The 27,056-nt window shown below is 42.1% G+C and overlaps 1 protein-coding gene across 1 annotated transcript in view; it reads left to right on the top strand.

Annotated features, from left to right (window-relative positions):
• LOC137432328 (CUGBP Elav-like family member 1) overlaps positions 1 to 27,056 on the top strand; it is a 356,059-nt gene that overhangs the window by 80,889 nt on the left and 248,114 nt on the right. The window contains exons 2-3 of the mRNA XM_078783095.1: positions 10,495 to 10,685; positions 24,773 to 24,855. Coding sequence (XP_078639221.1) covers positions 10,495 to 10,685; positions 24,773 to 24,855 — 274 coding nt within the window. The remainder of the gene's footprint in view (positions 1 to 10,494; positions 10,686 to 24,772; positions 24,856 to 27,056) is intronic.

Below are 27,056 nucleotides of genomic sequence, written 5' to 3' on the forward strand. Positions count from 1 at the left end.
ATGAAGTTTTTTACTTGTCAAATTATGACGTCATAATGGAGGCACCTATGACATCATTCACAAGGGTTATTCTCCATGCAGAGTTCTTTACAATGAGACATGTCTCAATTTTTTTGTGCAGCGCTTTTCGAGATATAGAGGTGCAAATGTTTTCGGTTTTTCCAGGATGGCACCCGTACCACGTGACCTGTGACGTCATAATTGCCATTAAAAGATTCTATACGATGATGGGCTCCTATGGTGAAAATTTCCTGTCAATTGGTCCAACTATTGCAGAGAAAATGATTTTTAAAGGAAATAAATCTGAAAAATGGCAGTGGCACAATCAGTTAGATGGCCTGAGAAGAAAAAGTGTTGCGTTTTGTTACGTGTTCCTCCCCGACCCCCTGGTCACGATGTACCTCCAAGCCCCGAGAGGAGCCACGGCAGAAAAATATGTTATTCTGTGTCAGAAATCAATAGTGAAACCACACCAATGATTATCACCAAACAAATATTGTATTAAAAATCACACAAGAATAACGGTACAACAAATAGCAATCAAAAGTACACTCAATACATCTTATGATGGTACCATCAACTAGCATAAGATAACTCACGGTGTTCCCAGTGAGTGGAAAAACCTTCCCCAATGTCTCTATATTCCCGTCCTCAAGACGAAGTTGACTCCCGTGCGGATGGCAAGGGCAGTCGCACCGCCGAAGCAGCTCTCAGGCGTAGGCGGTCGAAGCGATGCAAAAAGTCACGTGGTCCAAAACAAAAGGCAAACTCGCGGCGGAATGGGAAATCCCAAAGGAGCCCTCCAGATGTGAACGGCCCCGGTTCAGTCGGCGAACCGCCACTTAAACTTCAAACTCAGCGTGGCGCACACACATCCCCGACAGACGACAGGATGGTGAAAAACTGACGCGTAGCCAAGACCTTTTGATGACAAAAGCGCGAGTGTCAAAATGGCCGACGGCTCTTACTTGAGTCGACACGACCCGGCGAGGATTCTTCAGAATCGCAACGCCCCAAACCTGACCACGCAGGTTTTTCAATCCCCAGCGATAACACCTATCGCAGGAACTCCTTTCAAGGAAACTCAAAGTTCACTCGCGACTTTCGCTCGACAACGCTCGCTACGGAGCTGGAAGCTACCCGCTTCTTGTCCGACTTCACTCGCCACGCCCCCCGCCTTCTCTTCCTCTTCCTCCTCCTCGTCGTCGTCCGGTTCCGGTTTAATTTAAAACATTAATTATTTTTACCTTTTGAAAACAGTTCATAAACAATAAACCTTTTGAATACAATAATAGTACATAGAATCAGAAATATTTAAAGTGGAGGAAAACCCCAACAACGGAAGTGACGAATCCGTAACAGTTTCTTCTTCTTCCAACAAAACGACTTCTGGCTTTCAGACTGTAAGGGGTGTTGCAAAACATTTTACCTTTTTTCCCCCCCGAGGCATGCTTCCTTTGATGCACGTTAAAATAGCAGAGAATAGAATAACGCACATGCGATGCGTGGTTCAGTCCGTGACAAAACCATCACAGCAACGACAAGCAAAGAAAAAGTGACGACGTGGACGCAAGGTACGCACACGGCACATACGCACGCACACGTCATGTCTGAATGCGTGCACAACCGTAACGGGTTCTCGGGGGAAAAAAAGGTAAAATGTTTTGCAACACCCCTTACAACCAATCATGTTGAAGTTTTAAACACTTATTCCGCTTGATGACAGCGACATTACATTAAGGTTTCAAGTCAATCAATGCTGCGGTTCAAGAGATAGAAGCTTTTCATGATGTTCCTTCAATTATTTATTGAGGCCAAACCATGTGACTTATTGCAACTTACCAAGTAACATTTTAACTTCCCCACATGGGAAACATTTGTGTAAAGTTTCCACTCGATATCTTCAAAAATGAGGGAGGAGATAGGTTTTAAAGTTTATGCTTAAGAACGTCATAAGTTCGAAACCATCTGACGTATGATGTCATCACCCAGGAATTTTTTGTTCGTCATGGGTGTGTGATTAACTGATTATGCATGCCAAGTTTGGGTTTGATCTGTTCAGCCATTGCAGATAAAAAGGGGTTTTTGTGTTTTTCACGAAAAACAATATGGTGGCCGAACCATGTGACCTTTGACGTAATAATTAGCAGTAAAAAATTCTACAAAGTTAGCCAATCACTTGTTTAAAATGTCATGCCAATTGGACCAACAGTTGCAGAGAAGATTGGTTTTAAAGTTTTCAGACATGAAAAAAGTTGTGGAAGAAAATTAGTGGCTGAGAAAAACTCGAAGAAAAACAATAGGTATTTCTATACATTACGTGTAGAGGAAACCTGACGAGAACTGCCACTTTATAACTGTTGGCAGTGATGACCGGTTTCCTCTGTCTTGCCGCTTTCATACAACCCCGCTTTCATTGGACACACTTTCATTGGACACACTTTGATACAACCCCGCTTTGATACAACCACACTTTCATTGGACATGCTTTGATACAACCCCGCTTTGTTACAACCTCACTTTCATACAACCCCACTTTGATACAACCTCGCTTTGATACAACGCCGCTTTCATACAACCCCGCTTTCATTGGACACGCTTTGATACAACCTCGCTTTGCTACAACACCGCTTTAATACAACCCCGCTTTCATTGGACACGCTTTGATACAACCCCGCTTTGCTACAACCCCGCTTTGTTACAACCTCACTTTCATACAACCCCACTTTGATACAACCTCGCTTTGATACAACGCCGCTTTCATACAACCCCGCTTTCATTGGACACGCTTTGATACAACCTCGCTTTGCTACAACACCGCTTTAATACAACCCCGCTTTCATTGGACACGCTTTGATACAACCCCGCTTTGCTACAACACCGCTTTGATACAACTCCACTTTCGTACCACCTCGCTTTGACAATCCCCGCTTTCATCGGACATGCTTCAATACAACCCCACTTTGATTCAACCCCGCTTTCATTGACACGCTTTCATACAACCCCACTTTCATCATAATTCAAGCTACACTGAAAAGTCACATGGCTGGAGAAGATAAACGATAGAGTTTCTTCTTCATCACACAATAACAACTGCTACCTTCCAGACCATACAACCAATCATGTTGAAAGTTTAAACGCTTATTCCAATTGACGAGTTCTACATTGGTTTGAAGTTTCACGTTGATAAATCAAGCGGTTCAAGAGAAATTTGTTTTTTTAATACTTCCCTTCCATTTTGTATTTATGGCTGCCAAATCGAACAACCAATCATATTGATTTCATACACTTATTCCACTTGGCGCCTTCTACATTCCTTTAAAGTTTCTCGTCAATCAATTAAGTGGTTCAGTAGATACAAGGTTTTTAAGATCTCTGTTGTTTTATTTATCGCTGCCAATCCATGTGAGCTATCACAATTCCAAAACGGCATTTTAGCATGCAGACATGGGAAACATAATTGTTAAGTTTCCATTCGATATGATCAAAAATGAGGGAGGAGCTATGTTTTAAAGGTTTATAATTCAAAACGTCATACCTCCTAAATCATGTAACCTACGACGTCATCACACCAGAACTTTTTGTTCGTCATGGGAATGTGATTGTGCATGCAAAGTTTGGCCTCTATCTGTTCAGCCGTTTCAGAGAAAAAGGGTTTTTCGTAGTTTTTAAGGCTTTTCTCTTAAAACAATATGGCGGCCGAACCACGTGACCTATGACGTCTTTTTTTTATAATGCATCAATTTATACCGAGATGATGCTCAAGAAATTTCATCCTGATCGGATGAAGTTTTTTTTTTTTTACTTGTCGAATTATGACGTCATAATGGAGACACCTATGACATCATCATTCACATATGTTATTCTGCATGGAGAGTTCTTTACAATGAGCCATGTCTCAATCTTTTCTGCACTTAAACTCGACCATAACCATTGTTTTATCACAAGGTTATAAGGCCATTAACTTACAGATGAACCCAACTTGCCTTCATTGCATACTTGCTTGTAATATGTACATATAAATCACCATTCAAAGGTGACAGAGTAACAATACCTCCTCCCCTTCCACACAAGATTGTACACAGGTTTACAAATGTACACGTGTATAATATATGAAGCACCATGCGTTTCCCCTCCACCACCCTCAGGATTATTTGCAAGTTTATTAATGTGTACATGTCTTATATGTGAATCACCACGTGTCTCCTCCAAACCCCTTCTTCCAGAATTGTTTACATGTTTTCTGTTGTCCACACGTGTGTAATATATGAACAACCATGTTGTTCACTGCATTCTATAATTTCATCTGATCTGTATCAATGGGAACATAAAACGACTTGAACATGAGTTTCCTTAAGTCTGTGAGGTCAGCAGTTCGATACTGACTCAAAGACTCCAAGAATGGTACTTGTTACAGCTCCCCCATGAGCCTCAGACCAACAAAGCAACCCAACCATCCTTGTAACCTGGCATATAGACAGTGGGGAGATCGGTGTGTGTAGACAGTTTATTAAATTATGTGTTTGAAGCATCTATAGTCATGAGAGTGTGCTGTATTACAGTAATTATTCAGCAATCATTTTGACCTTTTGCTCACCCTCTCCCCTCTATTCTTGTGTATGTACAACATGGTCTCTTTATCCAAAGGTCTGTGCAACCATTTCCCTTTGTCCATGTCAGGGAACATTGTTTTCTTCGTACTCTTATCTTCTCAACTTAGTCCAAGTGCACTCTCACTCTGTCATCCTTCTTCTTATACAATGCCTTTAGAAAGTCTACATCCACTCTCAAATTTTTCATCTTTTGTTGCCTCATAGCCTGGAACTAAAATGCATTAAATCAGACTTTTTCTACCTTTATTTACACATCGTAACTCACAACCTACAAGTGAAAAACAATGCTACAAATTTCAGAAAATGAATTAAAAATACAAAACTACAATATCTTGGTTGGACAAGTGTCCACCCCCCTTATAATAACAATTGTCAATTACCTCCGATGTAACCAATCACATTCAAAATCACACACCAGGTTAATTGGCCTCCATCTGTGTTAAATTGTAGTGATTCTGATTATTTCAGAATAAAATCGGCTGTTCCTGTCGGTTTCCTCTGTTAGGTAGTGCATTTCACAGCAAATACTCAACCATGAGCACCAAGGAGCTTTCACAAGACCTCTGGGATAAAGTTGTGGAAAGGCACAGATCAGAGGATGGGTATAAAAATATTTCAAAAGCCTTGACTATCCCATGGAGCAGAGTCGGCGATCCCTTAGAGCAGTCGACTATCCCCAACAGCCAATCATTAAAAAGTGGAAGGCGTATGGTACCACCAAAACCCTGCCTAGATCAGGCTGTCCCTCCAAACTTGATGACCAAGCAAGGAGGAGACTGATCAGAGAGGCCACCAACAGGCCAATGGCAACTTTGAAAGAGCTACAGGCTTTTACGGCAAAGACTGGTCATTGTGTGCATGTGACAACAATATCCCAGGCGCTCCACAAGTCTGGCCTGTATGGTAGGGTGGCAAAAAGGTAGCCATTACTGAAAAAAGCCCACCCTCAGTCCCGTTTGAGGGATTCATAAAACCACTCCGGAGATTCTGAAACCATGTGGCAGAAAGTCTTGTGGTCTGACGAAACCAAGATGGAACTTTTTGGCCTAAATGCAAAACGTTAGATTTGGCATAAATCCAACACAACACATACCCAAAGAACACCATCCCCACTGTGAAGCATGATGGTGGCAGCATCATGTTATGGGGATGTTTCTCATTAGCAGGGACTGGGGCACTTGTCAGGATAGAAGGGAAAATGGATGGAGCAAAATACAGAAAAATTCAAGAGGAAAACCTGTTGCCCTCTACAAGAAAGCTGAAATTGGGATGGAAGTTAACGACCCGTAGCACACAGCCAAAGCTAAACTGGAGTGGCTGAGGAACAAAAAGATAAATGTCCTCGAGTGGCCCAATCTAAATTGGGCTAATCTAAATCTAATAATCTAATCTAAATCTAAATCCCCGACCTAAATCCAATAGAAAATCTGTGGCAGGACTTTACGATTGTTGTCCATCAATGCTCCCCATGCAAATTGACTGAGCTTGAACAATTTTGTACAGAAGAATGGGCAAATATTGCCCAATCAAGGTGTGCTAAGTTGGTAGAGACCTACCCAAACAAACTCACAGTTGAAATTGCTGTCAAAGGTGCTTCCACCAAGTATTAATTCAGGGGGGTGAACACTTATCCAACCAAGATATTCTAGTTTTGTATTTTTAATTAATTTTCTGAAATTTGTAGAATTTGTTTTTCACTTGGAAGTTGTGGGTTACGATGTGTAAATAAAGGTGGAAAAGTCTGATTTAATGCAATTTAATTCCAGGCTGTAATACCTTTGTCTATGTATATACTCTCTGACCATATCACCTTTGTCGATGTATATACTCTCTGATCATATCACCTTTGTCAATATATATACTCTGACCCTATCACCTTTGTCTATGTATATACTCTCTGATCATATCACCTTTGTCAATATATATACTCTGACCCTATCACCTTTGTCTATGTATATACTCTTTGACCATATCACCTTTGTCAATATATATACTCTCTGATCATATCACCTTTGTCTATGTACAGTCACGTGAAAAAGTAAGTACACCCCATGTAAAGTTTTGACTTTTTCAACATATTTCACCATACAGCTATTTGATCTTCATCTATCTATAATTCCAGTAATCTCTGTACGTTTGTACGTTTGTACGTCTGTACGTCTGTACGTCTGTTTGTCTGTGACCGCTGTTTCTCGACAACCACGGGTCCGATATACTTTTAACTTGCCAGGTATATTGCTGGGGACCCGAGGATGTGCCTTTTCAAGGTTTCATATTAATCGGACAATTACTTACCGAGCTATGTCCAAAAAACGATTCAACCAATCAGAGAGCAGCGAACGATCGCGTGTGCCGAACGTGGCGGACACACTCTGCCTCGGATGGCACATTTGAGAGCGTATTCATTTATTTCACGTTTGCAAACTATGTTGGCGTTAAACTATGTTTTAAAACTAATAAAACCGAATTTGCGATTCATTCGCTTTCCTGCGCGTTTGTGCACGCGATGGCGATTTCTTTACCAAACTCCGGAAGCCGTTCGCTTTGGACCAAACCATTGCATGTAAATAGAGGGGGGGGATTGTCACCGTACTCGCAAGCCGTTCGCTTTGGACCAAACCATTTCATGTAAATAGAGGGGGGGGGATATAATTTTAGATATAGATATAGTACGGGCAATGCCCTAGTTTCAACAATATTGATAGATAAAGGTGATATAATATAACAAATATCATGAAACATTTACATTTTGTAGTCCATTGTATAATTCAAATAAACATAATTGCAAATTTCGCATGTGGAAAAAGTAAGTCCACCCTTGGCTCTAATAGGTGGTATTGCCCCCTTTGGCAGAAACAACCTCAAGTAGGAGTTTCTTGTAACTGTCTACCAGTCTCTGACATCGACTGGGAGAAATTTTTGCACACTCATCCATGCAGAATTATTTCAGCTGTGCGATGTTTGAGGGGTTTCTTGCATGCACAGCTCGTTTCAAATTCCCCCACAACATCTCGATGGGATTTAGATCCGGGCTTCCACTTGGCCATTCCAGAACCCTCCATTTCTTTCTTTTCAGCCATTCCTTGGTGGATTTACATGGTATGTTTAGGGTCATTGTCATGTTGCAAGGTCCACCTTCGGTTGAGCTTCAACTTTCTGACAGATGGCCTCACATTATCCTCAAGCACCCTCTGGTACAATGAAGAATTCATAGTGGATTCTATGATGGTGAGCTGCCCAGGCCCTGATGCAGCAAAGCTGCCCCAAACCATAATATTTCCACCACCATGCTTTTCAGTTGGTATCAGGTTCTTGTGGTTAAAAGCTGTCTTTGGTTTTCACCAAACATGTCTTCTGGTACTGTGGCCAAATAGCTCTACCTTTGACTTATCTGTCCAGAGCACATTGGTCCAGAAGTGCTGGTCTTTGCCTCGGTGTTCATTGGCAAACTTTAGTCTTGCCCTGATGTTCTTTCTGGACAGCAAAGGTTTCCTCCTGGCACACCTCCCATGTCGATCAAATTTGTGCAGCCTCTTTCTAATGGTAGACTCGTGCACTTTGACATCAACAGTGGCAAGAGCTACCTGTAGGTCCCGTGATGACATTCTGGGGTTCTTAGAGACAACTTTCGGCATCTTGCGGTCTGCTCTCGGGCTGAACTTGCTGGGGCGGCCTGGCCTGAACAAGTTGGCAGTTGTTTGGAATCTTCTCCACTTGAAGGTGATCTTCCGGACAGTCGAATGATTGATTTCAAATTGTTTGAAGATCTTTTAAAATCCCTTCCCAGACTCGAAGGCATCTATAACCTTCTTTCTGAAGGCCTCAGAGAGCTCTTTTGATCTAGGCATGGTGACGCCGCACACTTCAACAACAAAGAGCAAACCAAACTAAATGTCTGAGGTTTAAATAAGACTGGTTCCTCCAAGATCCTCTCTAACGATGTTCTAATCATTTGCACCTGAGCTGGTGCACCTGATTCTAATTTTAGGTATTTGAAGTAGTGATAAATGTCAGGGTGTACTTTCTTTTTCCACATGCGAAATTTGCATTTATGTTTATTTAAATTATACAATGGACGACAAAATGTAAATGTTTCATGATATTTGTTATATTATATCACCTTTATCTATCAATATTGTTGAAATGAAGATCAAATAGCTGTTTGTTGAAATATGTTGAAAAAGTCAAAACTTTACATGGGGTGTACTTACTTTTACACGTGACTGTATATACTCTGACCCTATCACCTTTGTCGATGTATATACTCTGATCATATCACCTTTGTCTCTGTATATACTCTGATCATATCACCGTTGTCTTTGTATATACTTTGACCATATCACCTTTGTCTATGTATATACTCTCTGACCATATCACTTTTGTCTATGTATATACTCTCTGACCATATCACCTTTGTCTTTGTATATACTCTGATCATATCACCTTTGTCTATGTATATACTCTGACCCTATCACCTTTGTCGATGTATATACTCTGATCATATCACCTTTGTCTCTGTATATACTTTGACCATATCACCTTTGTCTATGTATATAATCTCTGACCATATCACCTTTGTCTCTGTATATAAATTTGACCATATCACCTTTGTCTATGTATATACTCTCTGACCATATCACCTTTGTCTATGTATATACTCTCTGACCATATCACCTTTGTCTATGTATATACTCTCTGACCATATCACCTTTGTCTATGTATATACTCTCTGACCATATCACCTTTGTCTATGTATATACTCTCTGACCATATCACCTTTGTCTATGTATATACTCTCTGACCATATCACCTTTGTCTATGTATATACTCTCTGACCATATCACCTTTGTCTATGTATATACTCTCTGACCATATCACCTTTGTCTTTGTACATACTCTGATCATATCACCGTTGTCTCTGTATATACTTTGACCATATCACCTTTGTCTATGTATATACTCTCTGACCATATCACCTTTGTCCACATATGCTTTGATCCTGTAAAGTATTATTAGGTACACTTTTATTTGGTTAAATTTAGAAATTCTATGGAGCTTTTATCTTCTTTTGACATGTAAATTGTCTATTTGTCCTCCGTCCGTCCGTGCGTGCAGGCGTCCATGTGTGCGTGCGTGTGTAAGCGAAGGACCGCATTCGAATTTGGTGTATGGGTGCAACCCACGTCAAAATCCAAGATGGCCGCCGCCATGTATGTCTGATGCCATGTATGTCTGAACCTTGTGAGCGGAATATCTTGAAAAATAAGCGAAGTACCAACTTCTAATCTCGTGTGTGGGTGTATCTAGGCATATGGAAGAACCCTATTGAAAATTGGGTCGCCACGTCAAAATCCAAGATGGCCACCACAATATATATGTCTGAACCTTGTGAGTGGAATATCTTGAAAAATAAGCGAAGTACCAACTTCTAATCTGGTGTGTGGGTGTATCTATGCATAAGGAAGAATGCTATTGAAAATTGGGTCGCCACGTCAAAATCCAAGATGGCCGCCACCATATATATGTCTGAACCTTGTGAGCGAAATATCTTGAAACATAAACGAACTACTAACTTCTAAGCTGGTGTGTGGGTGTACCTAGGCATAAGGAAGAACGCTATTGAAAATTGGGTCGCCACGTCAAAATCCAAGATGGCCGCCGCCATGTATGTCTGAACCTTGTGAGCGAAATATCATATAGCATGTTTTCTGCGTCTTCCACTTTGTCAACTCACATCACTTCCCCGACGGGGGACCTAGGCGTAACGCTTGTTATTTTTAAAGTGGACAATACATTGAATTGAATTTACACATCTATTCATATCATGTCACCTTTGTCTCTTCTGATCCTGTCATCCTGTATGCTGGGATGCCCATCACAGTGACGCTGTTGGGCTGAATGGCACGTTGGAACCAGGTGGCCAACCAGACCTGGATGCCATAAAGATGTTTGTTGGCCAGGTGCCTCGCTCGTGGAGTGAGAAGGAGTTACGAGAGCTTTTCGAACAGTTCGGCCACGTCTATGAGATCAACATCGTACGAGATCGCACTCAAAAGCCTCCGCAGAGCCGTGGTGAGTTCTACAACATATAACATCACGCATTTCTGAGGCTTGGTGAGTTCTACAACATATAACATCAAGCATTTCTGAGGCTTGGTGAGTTCTACAACATATAACATCACGCATTTTTTCAAAACTGGATCCAGCCGGGCTGAAACAATTCCCGATGATATTCATCACATTCACCCTCTCTGTTTTACCCCACGAGTCCATTTTGAACTACGTTCACGCACTCTGCTCACAATCTTAACACCACATGCTATATCACAATTGATTCTGCACAAAGGACATGAAAGGCTCGGGGCCATTGTTACCCCGTTGAACCTGATATTGAGAAGGCTACGGATTGAGGCAGTCAGGCCCACATGCATTTCGGAAGAGGTTACTGAGAGTGTGAGGTTAGGACACAATGGACAGATGAAGATCTTATTCGCTGTTTAACTGTTTAACCCAGGAAGTTAACAAGCATATGGTGTTCGGGTAAGTAGGCCTACCATGCGGATTTTGTGTGCTCTATCATCAAATATTCATTATCCCCACAATTTTTGAAAAAAAAACAAAAAACCGGGGGGGGGGGGGGAGGGGGGGAATATTGTAATCACTTCCGTCTGACTGTCCGTCTGTTTGGCCGTCTCTGTCTGTCCATCTCTGTTCGTCTGTCTGTCCGTCTGTCCATCCGTCTCTCTGTCTGTCTGTCTGTCCATCCATCTCTCTCTGTCTGTCTGTTCGTCTGTCTGTCCATCTGTCTGTGTCCATCTGTCTCTCTGTCTGTCTGTCTCTGTCTGTCGGTCACGCTATCTCCTAAACGGTGGTGCAATAATTCACCAAACTTTGTCGCTATGATCACCACATGGCACGAATGTGCAAGACCAGTGACACGTTTGCCCCTTTCCCCCTGGAGAGCGATTGAAAGGTCAAATACCAAAAAATACAATTACTGGCTCATTTTTAAGCACTTTTCAATTAAACTTTGTAAATGCAATCAACATTTCTTTGTGCGAAGTCCTTTCTGGGCAATTTTGAGCTCCTCACCACATACAAGGCTTTCATCCGTAGCTCAATGGAACACTGCTCTCCACTCTGGGCCGGTGCTCCTGCCTCACACCGAGCTCGGCTTCACACTGTTGAAACCAAAACTTTCAGGATCATTGGAATCTCCCAGGATGAAGCTGATTGTGAGGGCCTTTCACTCTCTCACCGCAGGCAGGTTGGTGGTCTTTCTGTCTTCTACCGACTCCTTTCCGGTTTTGTTCCCCCAGCTCTGTCTGTGCTCTGTCCCGCAAATATTCCTACAGGTCGCACAAGATCTGCCAGCAACCATCTTCTGGTAAAATTGCCAAAATCAATACTCTCTGCTCACATTCACTCTTTTATTTCACTTTTCTCCCGCCTCTGGAAATTCCTAGTTGTGTCAATTTGTTTTAGCCCGTGTACCCATTCCTTCCATCCACCCCCCCTCCCCACTCCGGCCCTCTCTCTTCCACAGATCTACCGACGTCCCTGTTCTCTACTGTTGTTGTGCTTGTATGTTTCCTCTCTTTCCTCCTCTTGTCTCCCGCTCCTTTTATTACCCTCACCCGAGGAGAGGTTATTGCATTTGTGTCCTTTTGTTTGTTTGTCTGTTTGTCCGCACAGAATAAATATGATTTTCTCTGCAACCGTTGGTCCGATTGACAGGAAATTTTCACCATTGGTGCAACTCCACCTGTAGAATTTTTTTAATGATAATTATTACGTCATAGGTCACGTGTTTCAGCCGCCATCTTGGAAAAATCGAAAAACTTTGCACCTCTATATCTCTGAAAGCGCTGAAAAGAAAAAATTGAGACATGGCTCATTGTAAAGAACTCTCCATGGGGAATACACTATGTTAATGATGATGTCATAGGTGCCTCCATTATGACGTCATAATTCGACAAGTACAAAACTTCATCTGATCAAGATGAAATTTCTTGAGCATAATCTAAGAATAAATTAGTTTAGAAAAAAAAATAATGATGACGTCATTGGTCACGTGGTTCTTTCGCCATATTTGTTTTAACACAAAAGCCTTAAAAACCACTGAAAATACACCCTGGCGAGGGTTTGCAATCTGATTGCCCTTTCTTGTTTATTGTATGTTTTATGGGTCTGTGCCTGTTTTCATGTTCAATGTGTTAGCTCTTACACAAGCCTTGACTATGGATACAAAAAAAAAAATACAAAAAAAAAACATTGTGAGACGCATGAACTATGTACCTTTTTTGGATTTGACCCTTGGTTCATGGTGGGGTTGAGGGGGGCTAAGGGTCAAAGAGATGAAAATGGGGGGGGGGGGGGGGAAACTTTTGATTCAAAGCGTGATATTTGTTCATTCCTGGTGGAACTTTTTGCCATCTTTTAATTTTCCTTTAGATGGGTAGCATGGGGATTTACAATGGTGCGGCACTGAATTCGCTCTACTTTATATTTATTTTCACACAAACCCGAACTTTAGAAAGCTTTTTCCAAGGCATTCAATTCTCTTTGGTGTTAACAGAAATGTTAATTTGGATAAGTGTTTACACTTCCAGGCATTTTGTTTGTTTGAGAGCTTTTTGCATGGTCGGGGTGTTTAAAAGGATAATTGTATTCAATTTGAGTTGGGCGGCTTGTGTTGTTGTGGCCTAATGTGGAGGAGAAAAACATCCTTGTTTTTTAAAGTCTTGGATTTGTTGCATGTCAAAGTTACCCGCTCACATGACAGCATAACTCATTGTCTCCTTCACCAGGTGTGTTCCATAAGCAAGCAGTTTGCTATCACTTTCCCAGCCAGTTGTTCTGTATTAACCGCTTTGGAAGCCGCTCACCTAGCCGGTCGGCAAGTGCAGCAGACAACCAAAGAAATCATGATTTGGGAATTCAAAACATCAAAACATGTTGTCAAATCTCCGAAAATAATAATTACAGAAACGTTCTGCAGAGTTGGGTGTTTCGTATTCATTGTTAAGTCGCACAATGAAAGAAGACCTTCACATGAAACCATATAAACCAACTGTCATTTGTGAATTATTGTCAGGTGCAGATCATGAAAACAGGTCGACAGTTTGTGACAGACTGCTGCAGCACTTTGATACAATTCCTAAAATATCAATGGGTTTTGTTTAGTGATGAGGGTGCTATATACGTACCTCAGTTCATCTCCATGCAATGTTTTCTTTTGGAGTGATACTAATCCACATGATGTTGAAGAAGTGCAAGACCATCTGCCACATGTTATAGTTTGTTCGGCATTATCTGCCCACCACCTCATTGGGCCTCACTTTTTTTGACGTGTCGGTCAACCAGCAGTCATATCTGCGTATGTTGGAGAATTACCTCACACATGAACTTGGACGATGTGGACAAGCCCATGACATTTATTTCCAGCAGTATGGGGCACCTACTCATCATGCATGGGTTGTACGAAATTACCTCGATCAAATTTTTTCCCAACCTTTGGGTTGGCAGGTCTTCGCCAACAGTTTTGTGGTCACCAAGCAGTCCTGACCTGACCACTTGTGACAATGCTCTGAGGGGTTACGCCAAAGCTAAGGTTGCAGAACATCGCATGGCATCTTTTGATGAATTGAAACAACGCATTCAGGAAGCACTTGGCACCATAACACATGGTGTTTTGCATTGGTTTTCACACTGCACATGGAGAAAATTCTATTGTGCCGTGACAACGGCGGAGGTTACACGGATGCATTCAATGTCTAATGAGTTATTGTAATTGTTGTATTACCGCAATATGTAATTATTACCTCAACCACCGCAGATGGATCGAGGTTATGTTTTCACCCCTGTCTGTTAACTGCGAAAATCGAAGCTTTTTCGAGTATATTCCTTGGTCATCTGCATTATTCTGTGTTTGCTTGTCTGTTTGTCTGTGTGTCAATCACCTGCAAGTCACAATTTTACACCAATCTTCACGAAACTTCACCGCATGGTAGAGTTGGTCATAAGGAAAAAGCCTATTGATTTTGAGGTCAAAAGGTCAACATAGGCTAAAGGCCAACATAGGCCAAAGGTCAACAACTTCGTTTAGGGATTTTGCAAGTAGTGTGCTACGCACGACAACTTTCTTGTTTGTTTGGCTATTTGTTAACAGGTTATCTCAAAAAGTTGTGGACAGATTTGGACGCAATTTGGTGGAGAGGTTTGGCTGTGTGGCAAGGAAGAATGGATTCAATTTTGGTGAAGATTCAAATCTGGATCCAGATCAGAGAATTTTCTTAAGTGATTCTTAATCATTGAGTGATATGACTAAAATCAATAAATAGCACGATATCTCAAAAAAGTTATGGATGGATTCGGTAAAACATGGTGGACAGGTTACGAGGATTCAAATTCGGATCCGGATACAAGGATTGAAATTTTTTTTCACGTGATTCTTCAACATTTAGTGATAGGGCCAAAAACGATATATAGTATAATATTTCAGAGTTTTGGAGGACTTATGATAAAATTAGTTGGGTGAGATGGGTAAGAAACAAGAACAAGCTCTTTCTTAGACTTTGATTCAGGTTCAGATCCAGATCCGATACAAAACGTATACTGTTCAGTTTGGTGGAGATTATGCACTCTACCGAGTGCTGTTCTAGTTACCTCCACCACCAAAGGTGGATGGAGGTTATGTTTTCACCCCTGTCTGTCTGTTTCTTTGTTTGTCCGTTTGTGAACGAAATATCTCAAGAAGTTGTCGACGGATTCGGACGAAATTTGGCAGAGATGTAGCGTGTGCGACAAGGAGAAAATGATTAGATTTTGGTGAGGATTCGGATCCGGCTATTAGAATTTTAAAAGTGATTCTTCACCATTGGGAGATAGGTCCAAATACGATACATAGCAGGATATCTCAAGAAGTTGTGGACAGATTTGGACGAAACCTGGTGGACCGGTTTGGTGTTTGACATGGACGATTCGATTCGATTTTGGTGAAGATCTGAATATGGATTCGGATATGAGAATTATTTAAATTTTTAAGTGATTCTTCACCAGTGGGAGGTAGGGCCAAAAACGATACAAAGCGGATATCAAACAGTTATGGGTAGATTTGGACGAAACTTGTTGGACAGGTTATGTGTATGACAAGGAAGAATCGAAGAATCAATTTTTGTGAAGATCCGGGTCCGGCTAATAAAAATTTTAAAGTGATTCTTCATCATTGAGTGATATGGCCAACCAGGCGGAGTTATGCTCTCCACTGAGTTCCGTTATTGTAATAATTATGTTATTATGTATTACTGTTATTACTGTAATATGTTATTACTCCTGGGGCTTATTGCTCACCCTTGAAGATGGTATAAACAAATCTTGTATAAGAAGCTAAAACAGTCTCCTAGGACTTATGACACCCTGTACAAACATGCAAACCCCTCTCCCCAAAATCCAGTGGTGGGGTCCTTAAATAAGCTTCCAGGGGGTTCCTCCTTCAAACTCCCCATTTTTAGCCGCGTCGCAGACGCTGCTCATAGAGTGCCCTCTGCTGTTGTTGTTGTTGTTCTTCTTCTTCTTGTTCTTCTTGTTCTTGCAGAGAAGACAAAACCTCAAAGCTCCACCCATTCTGGGAACCATAGCTCCACCCATTCTGGGAGAGCCTTCATATAAACAAATATCCACCATTTTATTAACTCGCATAGCTTTGAGGCCTGTTTTGTAGGCCCGTGGTGTCTTCCTCTCTCACACAGTTTTATTTGAAATCAAATTCGATATATCATTTCATTTTTCACAGTCACTAACATAGTTTTAGACTCGGTTGAAAAAAAACTGGAAGAAAATCCGATGAAAGTTGCCCTTTATAGAACGAAATGAATTCTCAAAGGCCTGTAACTTCAAGTCCATTGAGATATTTTTTTTTTAAATCGCGGCATGGTCAGTCATACACCGCCCGAAATAAGAGACGGGAAAATGCCGAGATATATATATTTTGTTTAAATCTCGGCATGGTCAGTCATTAGTCTAGTAGGAAGACTAGGTCCCCCTGCACCCCCCGGAGATATACTTCTAATCAGTGTTTCTAGATTGGAAAAAATGTGTAGAAAATGACTAGCTATGGCCCCAAGCTGAAAAAATGTCCCACATACCATTTTTATGCAAATTACTGCTGCCATTATCAAAAAAACGATTTTTGACATATCTCAGCCAATATTGCAGATAATTGAAAAATGAAGGTGTCTAGACCCATGTTTTGAAGGGCATAGATCATGATAGAACTATTCATAACATGATTACATGTGTCTATGGTATACTAGTATGCATATTAATGCTGTAATTACAAAATAATCAGTTTTACAAATGATAAGGATACGTTAATACTGCAGATAACTTAACATGGTACATAAGGGGTCTAAACCCAGGTATTTTCAAGGTTAAATGTCAACAAGATGCTCCTGAGTCTTGCATAGGGGCGGGACATTGGCAGTAACATTGGTACCACTCAACTTTTCTTCCCACCATTGACTTTGTATTGCGAGAGATTTTCACTTGCTTATTTAAAGGTTTCTCACCCAGCCCACGTAAAATCTACCAACTCCTGCTGTTAACTCCCAAACATATTTTTTTATGTTATCCAATCACAGTGCAGAAATGACAGACTAGAGATCCAAATTAGTGCTGCTATAGCTGCCATTTTACATTTCCATCCATGTAACATGCGCGCTCGCGCGCTCGTATCAATTGGTAATGTCGCGCGCTCGTATCAATTGGTAACGTTGATGTTATTGAATACCTCAGTTGAAAGTTCAGTCTTCCATTCCATCTGTGTGTTGTTCTTGGTATTCATCCTCCAATCTAGCCAGGTAAGATGCTAACTATAATGTTACTCACACTCTTGACTTCAGTTTCTGCATGAAATCATAAACAGGCAGAATAACAGCTGAGCCAGCTAGCACCATGTTAGCTAACGTTAAAGCTAGCCTCATCTATGTACAGTATGTTCCTAATGTCGGTGTAACTTAAACTTTTGTTAATGCCAAACATGAGACATATCTGTTGACTTCTGTATATGAATTGAACCAGAAAGAGGCACGACAGCTGAGCTAGCTACAGTAACTTAGCACAATGTTTCATTGGCCTAGATAGCTAACGTTAGTGTGGAAGAATTTAGATGTTTTAGCTATTAGCACTTTTGATGCCACTAAACATGGTTTAGTCAGCTAAAAAGTACCCTAGTGTAGAACATGACTCAGAACCTCTGTTACCTCACTGAAAACTCAGAGCCTCCTTTCACAGGCACTTTTAACATCATTCGTGATTTCTTATTTGTCATTTAACAGTGATGGTAGACATCGACAGCAAGCATGCCCAAAAGAAAACGGAGTGTAGAACCTGCAGCCCAAAGCTCTCCTCCTACATGCATCCTTCATGTACCATCCATGTCTGATCATGGGGATTTCACGCCCCTCCGTAAAATTAAAGGATCTGCTTCAGAAAAACTGCAACTGCTTCAAAAGATCCGGGATAGACGTCTCAACCAACCGCATGACTCCCCATGTCGTATGCAATCAGTATGTGATCAGATCCCGGCAACTCTTCCTGATGACCTAGAAAGAGTAGGATATCACAGCAAGTGTTATAAGCACTTTGTCCGCCACTTTCATCGTCTGGGAGATGATACAGAACCAGGGCCATCAACCTCATCATGGCATCACTCTCCTCGTAAACCAGGAGGTTCTGCTGAACCCATCTTCCCGCCAGAGTGTATATTTTGTGAGAAAGTTGAGACCAAAGATGCTCATCGCAATACTGAGAGGCCTACAACCTTCCCATCCTTTAAAAACAAAGAAAATGCATGGGAGCAAATCGAAACACGGGCTGAGAAAATGGGTCTCTATCGACTCCATCGAAAGGTGAAAAACAAAGACCTCTTTGCATGTGAGGCCAAACACCATCCGTCATGTTTTAAAGCTTTCCGCACAGCATTCTACAACTATGAGCGTGCGATTCACAGAGCCGAAGCACCAAAGGAGCAGGCTTGCATGTCAGCCGCCCATGAAAAGGCATTCAACTCAGTACTGGAACACATTCAAACCCAGGTCATCCAGCAGAATAAAGTTCTACAGCTTTCTTCCTTGCGCTTGCTCTATGTCGAGGAACTGAAACTGAATGGATATGAGAACTCAAATTATCGGTCAGAGAAACTACTGAAACGCCTACAGAATGACCCAATCAAGGAGCATATCCACTTCACGAAGGTTGATCATGACAAATGTGATGTCATTTCTTTCTGGCTTGTGCACAGCTCAAACATAACAGTTTCCAATGCTCTCGCACGAGCATTCACACTCGGAAGCACAAACAAGAACCAAAATGTTGCCCTCCAACTTCGCCAGGGTATTCTACAGGCTTTCAGAGAGTGTAAAGACCAACCATGGCCACCAACAGCTGAAGACATGGAGCTCAATCCTGAAGACATCCTACCTCCAGACCTTGTCCGCTTTCTCAGCGTGCTAATGACTGGCAAGGAGGGCATCGAGACAGAAAAGGTGAAGCGTCTGGTCTTCTCCATTGGACAAGATCTGTGCCGTGCAGTGTCAGATGGAAAATGGAAGTTACCAAAGCACATTCTCCTCTGTGTGACTGTAAGGCACCTGTTCCGAAGCAAACAGCTCACCACAATACTACACAGGCTTGGACACTCTGAGAGCTACGATTTCGCCTTGGAGTTGGAAACTGCTCTCGCCAAGGTCCTGGATGAAGTCTCAACTTATCGTACACCACAAATTGTGACAGGAGAGGGCAACCTTGTATTCCACTGTGAGTGGGACAACTTGAATAAAACCACTACCAGTGTGCACGGCAGCAACATTGTAAACAGTGCTGGAGGAATCATGGTGCAGGAGGTCAAGCCCGGGTTCGAGAGCAGCAAGGACCGAATGCTACCTACCATCAATAGGTCACAACAGCGTAGCCTGAAGGTCGACACACCAAAAACTCTCCCACCCTTGCACTTTACTCGCGTTGGCCCGAAGTTCCCTGAAGGCTCATCATTCACACCGCCAGCAGAGAATGACACAGTCTATGCCACTACGATGCAAGAGTACTACATCTGGCTCTTCATCAGATACATCGGAAGCTGTGGCCTGCAGCCTGTGCCTGGGCTAGGGGGTTTCACCTCTGCAACTGGTTCTCCCCCACCCAGCAAATCAACAGTCGACTACTGCACGCCTATCCACCAACCGATCACAGACAACGCAGTTGTTCGTGAGCTACTGAAGCGTTCCGAGGCAGCAACTGCTGAGGTGGGTCAGAGATGGGTCCTGAATACATTTGATCTGGGTGTCTGCATGAAAGCCCTTCCCATCATCTGGCGCTGGCCAAATGAATTTGCTAGTCATGTAGTAACGATTGGACCCTTCCACACATCCATGAACTACATCGGGATGCTCACTGGACACAAGATGCGTGGTTCTGGATATGCAGAGATTCTCTTTGAGGCACAACTAGTAACAAGTGGATCTCTCAAAGGTGTTCTCAGTGGAAAGGCCTACGCAAAGTCCCTCTTTTGCCTCAAAACAGTGTGTGAGGCAATGGAGAGGCTGTTGATGGAGAGATTCACTGAGGAGGAGAACATCATGATCTCTGACCCTGCTGTGCTTCTCAGAATGACCCAGTCTTGCAACCGAGAGCACCTCGATGAAGCCCTCAAAGACCCCTCAACTCTACTCCTCATCAAAAAGTACCATGCCTTTGAGGAAAAGGTGCGCAAGGGCCACCTGGGGAAGACAGCTGCCTTCTGGATGTCGTTTCATTACCCACTGCCATCTTGTCTTCATGCTCCTCCACTCTGTGAAGACCAACCCAATGTCCCGCCCCTATGCAAGACTCAGGAGCATCTTGTTGACATTTAACCTTGAAAATACCTGGGTTTAGACCCCTTATGTACCATGTTAAGTTATCTGCAGTATTAACGTATCCTTATCATTTGTAAAACTGATTATTTTGTAATTACAGCATTAATATGCATACTAGTATACCATAGACACATGTAATCATGTTATGAATAGTTCTATCATGATCTATGCCCTTCAAAACATGGGTCTAGACACCTTCATTTTTCAATTATCTGCAATATTGGCTGAGATATGTCAAAAATCGTTTTTTTGATAATGGCAGCAGTAATTTGCATAAAAATGGTATGTGGGACATTTTTTCAGCTTGGGGCCATAGCTAGTCATTTTCTACACATTTTTTCCAATCTAGAAACACTGATTAGAAGTATATCTCCGGGGGGTGCAGGGGGACCTAGTCTTCCTACTAGACTAGACTTCCTACATACACCGCCCGAAATAACAGACGGGAAAATGCCGAGATATATTAAAAATTCGTCCATTTGATGACAATCGTCACGATGAAATATTTAATTTATACGTCGTCACAATAATGTGGAGAGAGGAGATAGCTTCGTTCACGTGTCGCCACATATGGGAAATTGCCGAGATATATATTTTTTAAATCGCGGCATGGTCAGTCATACACCGCCTGAAATAACAGACGGGAAAATGCCGAGATATATTAAAAATTCGTCGCCACACACGCGAAATTGCCGAGATATATTTTCACTTTGCACAAAAATAACATCAAGTAATCGAATCAATAGGAATGTCCTGTGCCTACAACATCGACGTTATAGGCACAGCTGCATCTAGGCATTGTGTAACATCGACGCGGCTTTTGTTTTAATTAAAACTTTTTGTACTTGTTTTCTCTTCCTTTCCCTCTTCCTTGTACTCTGTAGCTGCTGATAACACAATCAATTTGTTTGTTTGGGGAAGTTGTCACACGAGGATCGAGTGAAACAGAAAGTGATGGCCCAGATAGCATTTGTTCAGTACCACGGTAACATTGTTTCCATGGAGACCGACATGTTGTTAAATTATTTTTGAAATCTTGAAATGCTACAAATATTTTGAAATCCACGTTGACCATTGCACACCGTCCCGTTTGAACGGTGGTTCGTGGTAATGCCCTGTGGAGGCGAGTGGACCGTCTTATTGGCTTTACCTACCCATATCTCAAGTTCCTTCTGCTTTTTTTTTTTTTGCTTTTTTTGTTTTGCTTTTGGGGGGGGGGGGGGTTTGCCTTTTTTTTTTTTGCTTTTTGGGGGGGGGGGTTTGCTTTTTTTTTGGCTTTTTTGGGGGGTTTTTATTTGCTTTTTTTTTTGCTTTTTTTTTTTTGCTTTTTTGGGGGTTTTTTTTGCTTTTTTTTTTTTTGCTTTTTTGGGGGGTTTTTTTTGCTTTTTTTTTTTTGCGTTTTTTTTTTTTTTGCTTTTTTTTTTTTTTTGCTTTTTTTTGCTCAAGTTTGCTTTTTTGCAAGCTAGTTTTAGTTTCTTTGTGTTATTTATTTATTTATTTCATTTTTTTATATACAAGATCGAGGCTCGTGAAAGAGCTAACAGTCACACAAAAGAATCCAAACAGACACATAAAAACATATAATAAGGGGAGCGTACTTCTTCATCCCTTCAGTCTTGTTTTATTTTACCACCAACTCGCACCAAGCTTTGATTCTGCGCCAAAAATTGCACCGTGCACTTGAAGAATAATGCAAATGCACAACGTAATGTTGCTTGCAGGCGCAAATGACATGTTATAATGTTCCTCGCACTGTGCCACGGCTAATATTAACGTGTAGTTGATATGTGTAAAAACGATGGAACATAATGGCGCAGCCGATTTGGCTACAATTTGCAGCTGGAAGTCCTGATCTCCAGGGATTCGTTTCCTTCCCCTCCGTTGGTTTTCTCTCCGTTGGTTTTCTCTTCGCTGGGGCTGGCAGGATCGCTTCGACGTATGTGAACTTTTATTGTTTATTGCGAAGAGTAGGCAAATTATCACGGACACCCTGAACATCATACCTATACCTCTCCCACCTCCCCCCAAGTCCTCCCGATGTCCCTGCTCTCAAATGTTGTGTTTGTGTCCATCCCCCTCTCTCCATCTTGTCTGCCGCTCCCCTTGTTTTTTGTGTTTGTGTGTCGGTTTGACTTTTTGTGTGATTAATGTTAGCTCTTTCACGAGCCTCGATCTTGTATTTAAAAAAAAAAAAAAAAAAAAAAAAACACATTACAAATTCTTTTTCTTGAGTGATGAGTCTACATTTATAAATGTCTGTTTGTACATCAGTGTTGACCATTCGGTTGTTGTGTCTTTCTTTTCTTTAGCTCACCTGGAACGTAATTCCGGGGAGCTTTTGCGATGGGTGTCGTCCGTCTGTCAGTCCGTAAACACTTGCAACTTCTCTGAAACTGCAAATGGGATTGTGACCAAACTTGGCACAAATGATATTTGGTATGCTGCAGCTCAAGTTTGTTCACGGCATGAAAAAAATCAGGGTCTAAGAAGGGTTTACTGGGGGGTCAAGGTGGATCCAGGTTTGACCCCCTCCCCCCCCCCCCCCAAAAAAAAAATAAACAATAATATAGCTTGTGTATTTTCAGAGGGAAAGGCTAATTCCTATGTCGATGAACTTCAACACAACCTTCATCACCTGTGTTGTACCAAAGTTTGTTTATGACATTCCAAAAATCGGGGCCCGATGGGGGTTCTACGGGAGGAGGTGGGGGTGAGGGGTTGCCCCCAAAATAGGTATTTGCTTTCTTCTCAGAAACTACACATACAATTCCGATGAAACTTGCCAATAGCTTTCAATTCATCACCCATGATGTGCCGATGTTTGTTCGCGGCATTAAAACAAAATCGCGGTCTAAGAGGGTCTAATGGGGGGGGGGGGTCAAGGTGGATACAGGTTTTATCCCCCCCACCCCCTCAAAAAATAGTTTGTGTATTTCAGAGAGAAAAGCAAATTCCTATGTCAATGAAACTTTACCACAACCTTCATGACCTATGTTGTACCAACGTTTGTTTATGGCATTCTAAAAATCTGGCCCTAGAGGGTTGTACGGGGTGAGGGGTTGCCCCCCAAAATAGGTATTTGCTTTCTTCTCAGAAACTACACACACAATTTTGATGAAACATGACCACAACCTTCATTATCCGTGATGTACTAAAGTTTGTTTACGGTATTCCAAAAATCGGGCCCTATGGGGTTCTATGGGAGGGAGGTGGGGATGAGCGGTTGCCCCCCAAAATGGGTATTTGCTTTCTTCTCAGAAACTACACACACAATTTTGATGAAACATGACCACAACCTTCATTATCCGTGATGTACCAAAGTTTGTTTACGGTATTCCAAAAATCGGGCACAATGGGGGTTCTATGGGAGGGAGGTGGGGGGTGAGCGGTTGCCCCCCAAAATGGGTATTTGCTTTCTTCTCAGAAACTACACACACACAATTCCGATGAAACGTGACCACAACCTTCATCATCCAGGAAGTACCAAAGTTTGTTTACGGCACTCCATAAATCGGGCCCTACGGGGGTCTATGGGAGGGAGGTGGGGGTGAGGGGTTTCCCCCACCCCCACCCTCCCCCCCCCCCCCCAAAATAGGTATTTGCTTTCTTATCAGAAACTACACACACAATTCCGATGAAACTTGTCAATAGCTTTCAATTCATCACCCATGATGTGCCGACGTTTGTTCACGGCATTAAAAAAAATTCGGGTCTAAGGTGGCTAATGGAGGGGGTTGCCCCCCCCCCTCCCCCAAAATAGGAATTTGCTTTTCCTCTGAAACTACACACACATATTCAATGAAACTTGACCACAACCTTCATCACCCATGATGCACCAATGTTTGTTCACATCATTAGAGAAATCATTATCTAAGGGGGTCTATGGTGGGGGTGGGGAGGTTGCCCCCCAAAATAGGTATTTTTTAGTTTGTTTGTTTAAAGTCTTATGATTATGTTAGTATGATTTCTCCATGCTGCCCTGTCTTCTAGCAACGATTGAAATTGGTTTAAAACACCGTGTCTTTAGTCGGTGCAGTATACTGCTTTATTCTACAGGTGAATGCCCAGGGTATCGCCCTATTTTTTGAGTGATGTGTACACGAGTCTTAATAATTGTTGAATAAGTCACTCGCTTGGCGCTAAATCAGCCCTGCCGACAAAATAATTATCCTCTATCTGTGAGCTTGCTGTGGGGTATATTTTGCTGACATCATGTCAATTCTGGATGCGTGTTGCTCACCACAGGCTGCTGTTTTGTTACTTTCTACACCAGAAAAGCTGCACTGGATGCTCAGAATGCTCTGCACAACATGAAGACGCTACCCGGGGTAAACAATATCCCTTACATCCTCTCTTTCTGCTCCTCTGACTCCATTTGTAAGAAAGCTGCTTTTATCCAAAAGCAGTTCCAAGTTGATGATCCTCATCGTTTGAAACTGTGGTCCAATTGAATGGTTCATGTCATTAGTTGTCTCGGTGAAATGCAATGTAGGAATGCTTCCATTGTGTTTGTCTGGAAGGGAGGCAGTGGTTGTGTTATCCTTGGAACGGACCAGGTGTTAACCGACCGATCGGACCGATCCCAACCGGAGGAGGCTTACCCTTGGTGATCGTCCGCTACTTACTCTTGGCCTGCGATCCAATCATAGCCATTTTTGGGGGGGGGGGGGGCACCATATGACCTTGACCTTCAACATTTATGGATAAAGTGTAGATTAAAAAAAATGTGTCCCCATCTACAATCTGTATTAAAAAACAGGAGTGTCTGTCCGTCCGTCTGTCTATCCCAAAACGACTCCATCAGTTTTGGGGCTAGCCCCGCCAAACCTTCTGTGAAACATTTTGGGGTCCAGCGGATGCTGTAAGGTGGGTAGGTTTCATAAATTCCTCAATAAAATGATGATTTTGAAATTGGCTCGATACTGAGCTGCCCCGAATCCAGAAGTGAACACATGACGACAATGAGCTGGTTTGATAATATCTCAATACAATCGTCATTTAACACGGTATTTTGTTATAGTATCGATGTATGATTGGAATGATGCTGTTTGGAATGAAAATAGAGATATTGAGTTTAAATATGAACGAGGAAATGACGTGAGGGTTTCTACTTTCTAACCGTGATATTCGCGGATTCGCCATATGCAGATTCGCCATTGACTGGGGATAGAACCATTCAGACTGGTACGTTTTTTTGTGCCAGTCCTTCACGAACCTGCTGTCTATGTCTGACATGCGACTGAAGGTGGCACAATAATGTGGAATTTATTTGTTCATTGTTTCCCATTCGCCGTTTCCGCATTGTTTGTTTGCTTTTGGGTTCCCCACCCGTGTATAGCATAGCATGGGTACCTCACTAGTCTAACTATAAAACGCAACATCATGAAAATTGGAGGAAAATTATTCAAGTTATAATCAAAAAGGTGTTTTTTGTTAATTAGGCCACAATCCGAAAAAGTAGGTTAAAGACACAAATCAAATATCAGGTGCGCAACTTCAGTACACGTACACTATTATGATGCAAGAACATCTTGGAAGGCGAAGCAGTCTTTGAGATTCCATATTGGAAAAATTGAGTGATGACAAAAAACGGGGTTTTCTTTTTTCAGACCGCTATTTGACGTTGACCTTTAACCCAGAGGTGTATGATGTAAATGAAGCGTACTGTAAATGCATCTTATTCTAGGATATCTAGAGGGCAATTTAGTTCCGATTGAACAAACCTTAGCCGAGTTGTGGTGTAAATGTTAAAATGTCCATAATTGGGTCATGACCTGAAATATGTCAAGATCAAAAACGTTATGTTAACCCCGCATACTTTTTGTTCGCATTGTTGATGCGAAATTTCATTCCAAAAGTCCCTGCCAGCTCCGAGATCCAGCTCAGAAATTGATACAGTTTGGAAATTTAAATGTTGAGAGTGCACAAGGAAACAAGAGCGAAAGTCTAACAGCGGCGAAGCCGGGCTTGTAATATTATAAACCACAAACACACATGATTAGATTTTTAAACAGTCGCTAATGCTGTTTATAACATTAAACAAAGGAATTTGGAGGAATCCAGACATCCGTGAGTTATGTTTTACTTACAGAACTGAGGGAAGATCTACTGTAATCTAGATTATACCCACAAGGGTTGCGTACGTACTGTTTTGTTGAAGAGACGTAATGTCTATGCTTTCGATATTTCATGATCATTTCACAATCGGTTTGTTTGTGTTTCACACTGAATGAAAAACGTAAAGCCTAAGTCACACATAGGCGGATATTTTGGCGACTACTTGCGACTGCCGGCGATCAAGATTTTTCGGCGACTACTGGCGATTTCGGGCAGTCAAATATGGTCAGGCAGCAGTATGGCGACTGCAGGCGGCCACATTGCGACTGCATTGCGACGACGCCCCGAGTGGATGGCGACTGTTGAAGATCGACGACGACTGCATTGCGGATGCACGGCGGCAGCGTGGCGACAGTCTGGCGGCTAGATTACGACCGATGGCGGATCGCGGCGACTGCATTGGGGCCGGGTG

The sequence above is a fragment of the Myxine glutinosa genome, chromosome 8 (genome assembly GCF_964187855.1).
Source record: "Myxine glutinosa chromosome 8, kmMyxGlut1.1, whole genome shotgun sequence".
NCBI lineage: Eukaryota > Metazoa > Chordata > Myxini > Myxiniformes > Myxinidae > Myxine > Myxine glutinosa.